Raw genomic sequence first — 12,500 nt, forward strand, 5'->3', positions numbered from 1 at the left:
ATAATACATATATATATATATAAATATATATATATATATATATATATATTTACATAGAGAGAGAGAGAGAGAGAGAGAGAGAGAGAGAGAGAGAGAGAGAGAGAGAGAGAGAGAGAGAGAGAGCAGTTTTGTGTTTTAAGTTCTTAAGTTCGTTGTGAATCTACTGAGAAGGGAAACAGAAAATTAAAAATAAAGTATTCGAATTTTAATCTCTCACACACACACACACACACACACACACACATATAAATATATATATATATATATATATATATATATATATATATATATATATATATATATATATATATGTGTGTGTGTATATATATATATATATATATATATATATATATATATATACACACATGTGTATATATATATATGTGTATATATATACACTATACATATAAATATATATATATATATATATATATAATGGTCGAGAAGGGTCTATATAATATCTAATAAAATGTACTTGAAATCGGCAGGTACATGAGATGAACTATACATAAAACACTTGGTACATCAAGTTAGAAACTACATGAGTTAGTTGGAAGCCTGCAAAGTGAGATAAAGTTCCTTCGTTTTTCTCAACTCGAATTCGCCCTTACAATGATAAGCGTAGTTAAAAGTTTGATAAGCATGCATACATACCCACACACATATATATATATATATCTGTATATATATGTATATATATATATATATATATATATATATATATATATATATATATATATATATATATATATATATGTATATGTATATATATATGAATGTCTTTTACTGTCATACAACAGTATAGTACGAAGATAGAAAGGCCCATAAAACACTGTTTGAACGTTACTCAAAATATATGGCTTGCAACGTTCAAACAGTGTTTAATAAACGTTTTTATCTTCATATACTATATATATATATATATATATATATATATATATATATATATATATATATATATATATATATATAAATATATATATATATATATGCAAATGTATGTACCTGATAAAAATGTATCACTAAACTCTCTCTCTCTCTCTCTCTCTCTCTCTCTCTGTCTCACACACACTCTCACACACACACACACACACACACATATGTATATGTATATATATATATATATATATATATATATATATATATATATATATATATATATATATATATATATATATATATATATATATGTATATATATATTACCCTCTACCATATACACCACGGAACATCTAAATAACTCCGTAAGATAAGAATGACCCGAAAATAAACCACCCACTACAAAGAGTCCAGAACGCCGAAGGGACGTTTCCAATTTCGACCGTTTAGTTACGGTCACTTGCGTAGCGACGGAGACACTATGGATTCTGGAAGGTGGTCACCCGCCCTGGAAGAGTTTCCCCGTCGGAGGGTTCTCCAGGCGTCGCGGGGGGTGTTTCCCTCGGCCCCCCTTCAAGTTGTTTATAAAACAAACCCCCAGTGGAGATTCTAATTCCAAAATGGACGTAAATACTGACGGGGCCTTTTGACTGAATGGCCAAATGCTGGCTCCCCATTACAAATGGCTCTAATACATTATGCCCCGTGAAGGTATTTCGCTTTTTCCTTTCCATTTCCTCCTGTGAAAATTGAATAGCTTTACAGGTTATTCCCTCTCCTTTCAAAGGGAAGAGTCAACGATAAGTCATGGATGAATGGAACTCATACATATATGATAAGGCGTGGGCCATATTCTTCAACTGTCAATTAGCAAATTGTACTGTATTAGAGCACAGAATATTAAATGAAGAAAACTATAGTAACACCTGGGTTGCTGATGATGCAAGTGATAGTGGACTTGAAAAACATGAAATGCTATCAACAGATGCTAATAAATCAATCAGGATATTAGGAGCCTATACAAATTAACGTCAACATGTGCACTGTGGGATGATATGAACTTGAATTATGCATAATAAATCATACAGTATCATAAAAAACATATGTAGGAGAAAAAGATAGTCGGGTACTTATTGAAAAGTGCGGGATACATTCAGTAATTGCATTATAAACGATACAAATAACATTCTTGAACAGAACAGAATGCGCATACGACCGAAAAGAAGTCAAACAGATGTAGCACATACCATTTGCTACTTACAAAATTATTGTAACAAGTAAATACACTAATTAGTAAATAAACTAATAAAAAAATCTTAGAAAAAGAACAAGCAAGAAGATGCAAGAGTACCGGAATTTACCCGAAAGCAAGGCAATTCAAATCCAAGACCGTATAAGGCAAATCGTTTCTGTTGAGATAGGTGGCAGAAGGTGGCTAATTGTGTGAACTGATCCAATCAAGTGGTGCATCCAAAGCGTCCTAGACTCTTCATTTTGTTTAAATAACTAAATAAAAAATGGTATTTGTATTTGATGATGTCTATAAGGTACACAGAATGCTACTAACACGCTATGTATACGAAATAAAGTGTAAGGTAAGACGTAAACAGAGTAAGTTTTTCACATAATGTCCATTTTATGGAGCCCCAAACACCTATCAGAGGCTCCTTTCAAAATGCAATTCTAATGCACAGTTGCAGAAGCATCTTCTGCTCCTGTCTATATTTTTATTGGAGAAAAAGTTAAAAAAAAGACAATGCAGGAGGCATAATAAAATCACCAAACTAAAATTCATAAAATAAAAAATGAATTCCCTTTCACCGTCATATTTGCACAAGGAAATATATTTTACTGATACTTCCTGCTGAAAGATGAAAAAATGCTCGGAGATCAATGTATACACCAAAAAAATCTGTAGCCTAAACAATAAAAAACTATGTAAACCTATAAATAACATATCCCAAGTCTTTATATCTGTGACAATATTCCATTACGAGACACAAGGGGAATAGTATGTACTTCCGAAATCCTATAGAAAGACCACCAATAACAAGCAGAGATCGTAGATCCAGAAAATACACATCAAAATCGGCCACTAAACAAAGTATCAAATGTAACCCATTTCTTTTATTGCACTATTATCTGAACAACTGCTCCATGTGCACCACCGTCACAGATGGAATTTTGATAGCGTTTCTTCGAGACGTGTGTGTGTGTGTGTGTGTGTGAGAGAGAGAGAGAGAGAGAGAGAGAGAGAGAGAGAGAGAGAGAGAGAGAGAGTGTGTGTGTGTATGTGTGTTTGAGAGAGGGAGAGAGAGAGAGACAGAGACAGAGAGAGAGAGTGTGTGTGTGTGTTGAGAGAGAGAGAGAGAGAGAGAGAGAGAGAGAGAGAGAGAGAGAGAGAGAGAGAGAGAGAGAGAGAGTACACAAAATTAGCCTTAGCCCAGATTGGAGGACCCTTATGTAAAATTCAGCCCCGGAGAGCGAGGGAGATCCATAAAAAAATACCTGTCTATCTATCTTACTACTTTTAAAATGGTTACATCCACTTATTACCATAATGCCAGAAAGAACTCGCCACCACAGTTCAGGCGACATATTAAACTCCATTATCACCCGATTTATGTCTCCATTGTAGCTTTCGCCGGGCAGTTATACTTCTTCATTACCATCCCATCATCACGACATAACATTAATTCACTGGGACCCATCATTATCAACAATACATCGGGTATGAGAGCGAATCCTTCTTGAATTATAAATGTCTATCGTATCGAAAATCTATTTTAAGGCATTAAAAGGCCAATTACGTCTGCGCCGCTTTGATTATTCATGTGAGACCAAAGTGGCCTTTTATATGTACTCTACATAGATATGTTTGTGAGCATGTAAACAAACCGTTATGGTGTACATCAGCGTCCACGAAACTTACACATACCTCTGAATAATAATAATAATAATAATAATAATAATAATAATAATAATAATAATAATAATAATCATCATCATCATCATCATCATCATCATCATCATCATCATAATAAGGTGAAGAAATTCACAATGGTGTAAGTGTAAATATCTATTAAAAATATATAAAAAAATTAAAAATTTATACGAAACGACAGCCTTTGAGAATCTGCTCGATTCTCCTCAATCTGAATGGGATTGAGAAGGAGAATCGAGCGCTCGTTTTGTATATATTTTTAATATATATTTACATTTACACCACTGAGGATTTCTTCGCCATTTTAGTGACTCACTGTATTATGAGATTTTTATGAATAATAATAATAATAATAATAATAATAATAATAATAATAATAATAATAATAATAATAATAATAATAATAATAATAAATAATGAGAGCGATGCTAGAAAGGGATTCGTTTGCTATCATGCGGCAGACATATTGGTGCCAGTTTTAGCTTCATGACGCTCAGTAATATGAATCACAATAATACATTTTCATCATTAGATCATTATCTCACAGACAGTGTATAATGATCTCAATCTACCTGTCAGTTCAATGAGGATGACCCTGCAGGAAGTCTGTATCGTAAATTTTCAGGTGAAATGCGTTTCATGCAAGTACAATGACGATATGATTTAAAAAAAAAAAATACCACTAGTTTCTAAGTAATCTGATTTACTTTACTTTTCTCAGAAAGAGGAATATAACTATAAAATACTTTATAGCTTTCCTTCCTTCAAGTCCACTCGCCTACTGTGATGTCTGGATTGCTACTGTAAAAGACATCAAGTCAAACCGTGAGCAATAATCGAGAGCTGTGCTACAAATTAATGAATCTGTCAGGTTTTAAGCAACAAGGATGCTTTAACATTTCAATCTATTATTCGGTAACACTCGAGTATTCAATTTAATAAAATAGTTTATGTTTCTTTCAAACCATTAGGAACGAACTTTATGTGATTATTCCGTGGTTTAGGTGCCAATAACATATTTATCAATCTATGCACTCGCTTCCGAATGATTTTGCGACGGTCCGCACCAAAAGCAATCCGACCAAGGTCAACTCGCTATTTGAAATCAACTAGGTATCGTAAATAAATATATATGTCCTCGGACATGCGTATCCATGTGTTGACAAATGCGTCACTGAGATGTGCATTGATTAAAGTTTTATGGCGTCAGCGCTACCATGGTCACTGATGCCGATTTCATTTATTACGGTATAGATTTCAAGACAGGAAACAAAGAAATTCACAAAATGGGAGCATAAGTGCGTTTAGTTCTTGAACCTTTCTTCATTAAATATCTCAACTGACAGTCTGCTTTAATTAGGGGTAGGGTCGTTAGCCACACGAAATTATTATTTTGCAACATAACGGATAAACATCCTTACAGCACTGAGATGAATATGCTGTTGCGTTAGTCAACGATGGGAATTCAGTCTTACTGTGGAACGTACGAAAGTAAGTGGTTCATCGGTGATCCTGACATTAGATTGTATGGTAAAACGAATTAAAATGTTAGTTAATCGGAAGGTTATCGCAATACAGCAATAAATACTATCTAATTCTCAATCGCGTAACAAAATCTTTTACGCTAAAAAGTATCTCTCAATCACAGCCACGGCAAAGGGACTTTTAGCTGCGTTGAGCTGAGAGTTTGTCAAATTATTTCTGCATGGACACAATTAACGTTCTTTTGGCAAACGCTTCGTCAACCACAAAGAAAGCGGCAACAGACTTAGGCAAACAGAGGCAATCACAGTAAATTAAAATCGATTAGTACTAGATGAAACACGTTTCACTCTTGGTAACTAACAGTGACAAAAACAATATTTACTCACACACATACGCACATAAATATATATATAATATATATATATATATATATATATATATATATATATATATATATATATATATATATATATATATACGTGCGTGAGTGGGGGTTGGGGGCCCTTAGGAAAATGGCTACCCCATCGCCTTCCCTTAGCTACAATCAGCAAAACTTGGTGACGTAGCTGAGCTGTGCAGGGTTCGACTGACCTTTGCTAAGTCACTGGATCGCTCCAAGCCTGTAGCCCACCATGGTGTAAACGGGTACCAACGTCTGGTAGTGTCAAGGAAAAAGGCGCGTGACCAGCAACCTCATCTCCAAAGGATTTGGTCAAAACAGGAGGGGGAAAAGCTTCAGGAAAACAAGAATAACTTCCAAACCGAAGCATACCGCATACACCAAAAGGCAGAACAAAGAAAAAAATCAAATAGAGAAAAACTGAGAACGACCCCATAAAGTAAGGCTTATCCCACCCTTATAAACAACCCATCCACGCCTACCAGCCGCATCAGTAACACCTCTTCCTCTGCGCTCGGGAGAGCGGCCGCAATAACCAGGTGACAGACGAGGGGAAAATTACATTTCAAGTACGTGGCATATAACATACAATAGAACACCAAATAGGAAACTGCCGCAATCGATGAAAAAATAAGCTGACCACCCACACGCCATAGCCCTCGTCGAACCTTATTCGATTCCCGGTTAATTGAAATAGCGCATTACGACCTCTACTCACGCGAGTGCCGCCGGCGCGAAAGAGCGCAACCTACATATTCATGGATACCGGCCAAGGAAGCGTTATATTAATACAGATAGGTCAGGGTGGAGTAAAAGTAAATGTTTCTAGTGGCTACTAGAACGATGGAGTGGGGAAACACATGAATAAATCTTTTAAAGATATATGAGGAAAGAGAAAGGTTATTAGCAAAATTCAAGGACGAAATGTAAGCTTCAGCAAGTAGTAAACTTTTTTTTGTCTCGTGAAATCGAGTTCGTTAAGTTTTCGTTTAAGAAATGGATAGTGGTGAGGTTTAGTAAAAAAAAAGAGTAAAAAAATTAAAAAAAAATAAATAACTGAAATTGTGAGTAAAACATTGAAGTATAAATACCCCCCGAGAAAATAAATGGTAGAGCAAAGATTTTTAAATAAAGGGACAGTAAATGATAGAATATTCTTAATAGGAGTGACAGAGTGTATTATTCATTGTAATAAATCTATAACAAACTATTTTGAGTATGTATTGTATGACACTTAGTAAATACACTCCACAAGCCCAAGGAAATAAACACATGGAACGACTGGTAACTCAAGCCGTTCCGTTAAATACGAGGCCCCATTTTCTTTATTGCTATACAATTCAAGCGCAAATTTTAGGCTTTAAGGGTTTTAAGATGAATCTGCCGAAGTTGTGCATAAGTTCATTCTTCTTTAAAAGCACTCAGTAATTTACATTTTATTTTTACATAAACAAAACTATATTTACCAAGAAAGATATACCATGCATAATACAATGTCTTCACCTTAATGGACATCAAGTACGTACCAGTTTCATATGTAACTGGGTGTATATGGTAATTACATCACATAAAATGGAAACTCTATAATGCTTTACATGCGATGAAAGATCCCAAATCTAACCAGAGCTGGCAAAATAACCTTCACCTTCTTGGTAACTAAGTGAAAATTTTCGTGCCGACTGTTTAGTAAAAAAAAAAAAAAAAAAAAAAAAAAAAAGTGATTCCAATCAATATTTTTCTAGAGGGAATTTTCTTCTTTTGGCTCAACATGCCAACGCCAAGCGCGACACACAAACACAAACACACACACATTCCCTCTAGAAAAATATTAATTTAAACCGCTCACTTTTTTTCTTACTAAACAGTCGGCATGAAAATTTTCACTTAGTTACCAAGAAGGTGAAGGTTATTTTGCCAGCTCTGGTTAGATTTGGGATATTTCATCGGATGTAAAGCATTATAGAGTTTCCATTTTATGTGATGTAATTATCATATAAACCCATTAAGGTTAAGACATTGTATTATGCACGGTACATCTTGTTTGGTGAATATAGTTTTGTTTGTAAAAATAAAATATATATATATTACATATATATACATATATTATATATATATGATATAATATAATATATATATATATATATATGTGTGTGTGTGTGTGTGTGTGTACATACATATATATATGGGTGTGTGTGTATGCGCTTGTGCATTTCAATATAAAAAAAAATATACTTTCAAAGTCGTTTCTACGTTTAATGACATAAACTGTAAGTTTATAATACCTGTAACATATTTAAACACAAAAATGGGATGAGGTTGGCATGAGGTATTCTGAGAAAAATAGTTTTGATAATCGTAATGCATTATTTTATCCAGAGACCATAAATATGGGCAGACTGAGAATGACAAGCAGACAGAGTACATGTTCTGTCAAAATGAACGTTCTTTCATTAACTTTCAAACAGTAATTATAATGGAATGTTCTGAAGTATTATTTAAAACAATAAGAACTGAAAAATGTCAAAAGTTTAGACATCACAGAATACAAGTTACAGGGCCAATGAAAAAGACTGAAGAATTACAATAAACAACATTTACAGATATAATAATATTTCATGAACTACATATGAAGTCACGCAAATGTAGAAAGTTTTATAAATTCACACACAAAAAACTCAGATTCATTGCAAAGCTTCATAAAAAATTATCTGACACCCAATAGCCACGACTTTTTCTTAATTAAAGAATATAACTCGCTAAGAAATAATGTCTAGTAAATCATTATCAAACCTTTTGGCTATAAAAGCCGCAACTGAAGTAAAAAAGAAGAAGCAGATTTGATTAACCCCATTTCCCACTGCTTCTTTTAGAAAGTCACATCAGAGGTCCACCTGTCAGTTGGATGTTGCTTAACAGAACGCTAATTACGACCTCAAAATCCCCGTAATTATGACAGTGCAAGACGATGGACGCACACGATGACCCTTACGGGACCTACCCCGAGCGATATCTCCATTTTAATTATCGGTTTCCTTGACAACAATGAGACGTCTCCGGGAGAAACGGGGGAGAGGAAATTCGTCAACATCGTGATGGCACGAGAGATCGAGCGTTTGTTTGTATGTTTAACCTACGTATTTGTAAACAAACATGTGTGTGTGTGTATAGTATATATATATATATATATATATATATATATATATATATATATATATATATATATATATATATGTGTGTGTGTGTGTGTGTGTGTGTGTATGTATGTATAATTTATATACATTAAGATGTCCCTTTACTGGGTAAATAATTCTAACAGTACTACTGTCTTTCGATTATAGCGTACTGATTTCTTTAATGCAATCATGGGTTACTCGTTTATGACTTTTTTCTCGGATTTTTTAACAAAATACCTATCAGTACATCTGTTAGCTTCCCTCACCTACACCTCTTCCCTCCAATCTCTCTCTCTCTCTCTCTCTCTCTCTCTCTCTCTCTCTCTCTCTCTGCCTCGGGGGAAGACTGCACCACATTCCGAGAAGTCACACATCTCGATCTAAGGCAAGAAACCCGTGTCATTGTAACGTTGAATTTCCAAGGAAAATTAACAAGAAATCATGACAACATGAATTTTCTTTTTTTCTCTCTCCCTCTCTCTCTCTAATTCTAAGGAAGAGAGCACGTGTACAATTATCAAAGACCATTTCTTCTTTGCTCATTTGATGTTCTGTCAGCATTCACAATTAATATGTTTTATTATATATCAATGTTTTGGCGTGTAGAATCTCGTTTGGCTTTAATGTTATGTAAATTCTATCAAATAATAATGGACTCAAGAGCGGAATTTGGTTACTCCTAAGCAATACTGATCCAGCTATTTCAAGTTATTTTTCACAGTACTACTACTATATACTAAGAAATACAATTTGTAGTTACGTAAATAAGAATTATAACTCTCATCATGCCTTTATGTCTAGGAACTGGCTTCCTCCTTTCTCTCTCTCTCTCTCTCTCTCTCTCTCTCTCTCTCTCTCTCTCTCTCTCTCTCTCTCTCTCTCTCTCTCACAAAACAGGTTTTGTGCTGAAACAATAGGATTTAAGTTGATCAAAACAGACAGTGCCGTAACAGCATTGATAAAGCCATAAGACTGATCAACATTCACTCAACATAACTTTTTCATGTTTAAGCAGTACATCAATAAATTTCATTACCACTGAGGTAAACAATAATACAATACTGAAAATATCTCAACAAATCTTCATTCAAATTAAATCACTTCAACGTGCAAAAAAGAGCAAGATCATTACAGAATGAATTATGGTAATACATTGGAGTCCATACCGCCATGGTCATCTATGCCGAGAGAAAAGAGAGAAAGGCTATTATGTGATTTATATTTTGAACAATTATATATGGAAAATACCTCAGGATATTGTAGCATCTCTCTCTCTCTCTCTCTCTCTCTCTCTCTCTCTCTCTCTCTCTCTCTCTCTCTCTCTCTCTCTCAAGTTAAGTGTAATATTTAAACTGCTCTTCATTAACGAATTATGCAGAACACCCCAAAGTACAGACATATCCAGTACATGTGTCGAAAAATACTTCATAAGCATCATGTATACTATATTCCTGCGGTTGATTTATAGATTCCCTCTAGCGTAAACTTATAATAGAGTATGGGCTGTGTAGTTGTACCTTATTTCTCTCTCGTCTGCTGACAAATTTCCAGAACAATACTGAAAGTTTAAAGCAAGGTGATTCCGATATGAAAATAAAGAAAAATAAACTCACTATTATTATTATTATTATTATTATTATTATTATTATTATTATTATTATTATTATTATTATTATTATTATTCAGAAGATGAACCCTGTATGGAACAATCCCACAGGGGCCACTGACTTGAAATTCAAGCTTCCAAAGAATACGGTGTTCATTAGAAAGAAGTAGGCAATGGGAAACAGAAAGAAGAGATCTCACTTATTAAAAGAGAACAAAAACAAATAAAACAGTCTGTGGTATGTGACTGAGAGAGAATCACGGAGGCGGTAAACACCGACCACAATCTCCCTCAATGACAGGGGGCCTTGCAACGAAAAGGCCATTACGGACGAGAGAGAAAAAGACTATGGTTAGGAATTAGGAATGACTTGCCGTCGGTAAATGATGGGCCTAGGGCTTCTAATCTGTCATTCCCTCGAAAAAGGCTCTGCTCCAGCAGCATGAATATGAACTAATTCTAGGGGGGAGGATGAAGGTGGGATGGGGTGGGGCGGGGGAATTTAAGGGTGATTAATACTGATGGAGAGTTTACAGAGGAGGAGGAGGAGGAGGAGGAGGAGGTCTTAAAAATTTGAGTATGATAAGCGCTTTAATGTTTGTAGAATTTTGTAGTTTACATCTAGACAACTTAACAGATTAATGCTGTGGTTTGACTATACATTTCTTACATACAAGGAGGAATTTAAGGGTGATTAATACTGATGGAGAAGTCACAGAGAAGGAGAAGATGGAGAATGAGAAGAAGAAGAAGAAGAAGGAGAAGGAGAAGGAGAAGAAGAAGGAAGAATCGGTCTCCTTAAAAATTTGGGTATGATATGCGCTTTATTGTGTTGGATATATTCCTTGTTTTTAGAATTTTGTGGTTTTCATCTAAAGAATTTACCAGATTAATACTGTGGTTTCACAATACATTTCTTACATACAAAGAAGAATTTAAGGGCGATTAATACTAATGGAGAAGTCAAAGAGGAGGAGGAGGAGGAGGAGGAGGAGGAGGAGGAGGAGGAGGAGCGTCCTTCGTGTTTTTAGAATCGTATAGTTTTCATCTAAACAATTTAACATGTGATCTGACAATACATTTCTTACATACAAAGAGGAATTTAAGGGTGGTTAATACTGATGGAGAAGTCACAGAGGAGGAGGAGGAGGAGGAGGAGGAGGAGGAGGAGGAGGTCTTCTTAGAGAATGGGAATGATAAGCACTTTATTGTGGAGCGCATTCTTTGTTTAAAGAATTTTGTAGTTTTCATCTAAACAGTTTGGCAATTAACATTATGACCTGACTGTACATTTCTTACAAAAAAAAGAATTGTCTGTCTGTCTGAATCTGCCACTCAACCTTCACCTTGTCAATAATCATCTACATCCCCAAAGCAGACTTTTAAAAACCAATCCAGTTCGTGTTCTAATCAAACAAAAAAAATAAAGCAGCACAGCGTCAATATGATAATTATGGAGTTTCAAGTCTTCCTAAGTTTGCATACTGAGATCCTGTATAACGTTGCCTTTACAAGTATCGATTACAGTTTGATACATGATCTTGTTTGACTGTAATGTCTTAGTCAAAGATGACCTTGGTTCGAGCTGTCACGTCAAACAGTTGTAAAAATAAAACTGATTTAGAATAAAGAATGTAAAAAGTATAACTAACGAATTAAACAAATAACACTAACATTTACGGTAAGGATTATGAGACACGCGCAAGATTTAATCATTCAGTCCCATATTTAAATATGCCTTCGTTAAACAGTTACAAGATAAAACTGATTTAGAATTAACAATATGAAAAGTATTACTAACGAATTAAACAAATAACGTTAAAATTTACGGTAAGGATTATGAAAGACTTACGTAGAATTTAATCATTCAGTCCTATATCTAAATATACGTTACTAACACTTGTATCATCGTGGTCTACCAGAGAGACACCTCAACTATCAAAATCCAGAAGGGAATTATTTTTAAAGGGGAGTAAATCACAAAGAGTGATGGGAACGATGAACTATACATGCA

The 12,500-nt window shown here is 34.5% G+C and overlaps 1 protein-coding gene across 1 annotated transcript in view; it reads left to right on the forward strand.

Annotated features, from left to right (window-relative positions):
* The window catches only part of LOC136850444 (uncharacterized), a 30,156-nt gene extending 18,415 nt beyond the window's left edge, over positions 1-11,741 (forward strand). The window contains exons 3-4 of the mRNA XM_067124022.1: positions 11,164-11,296; positions 11,583-11,741. Of these exons, the coding sequence (XP_066980123.1) occupies positions 11,164-11,296; positions 11,583-11,741 (292 nt within the window). The remainder of the gene's footprint in view (positions 1-11,163; positions 11,297-11,582) is intronic.
* Positions 11,742-12,500: the final 759 nt, after the last annotated feature.

This window comes from Macrobrachium rosenbergii, chromosome 22, assembly GCF_040412425.1.
Source record: "Macrobrachium rosenbergii isolate ZJJX-2024 chromosome 22, ASM4041242v1, whole genome shotgun sequence".
Classification (NCBI taxonomy): Eukaryota; Metazoa; Arthropoda; class Malacostraca; order Decapoda; family Palaemonidae; genus Macrobrachium; species Macrobrachium rosenbergii.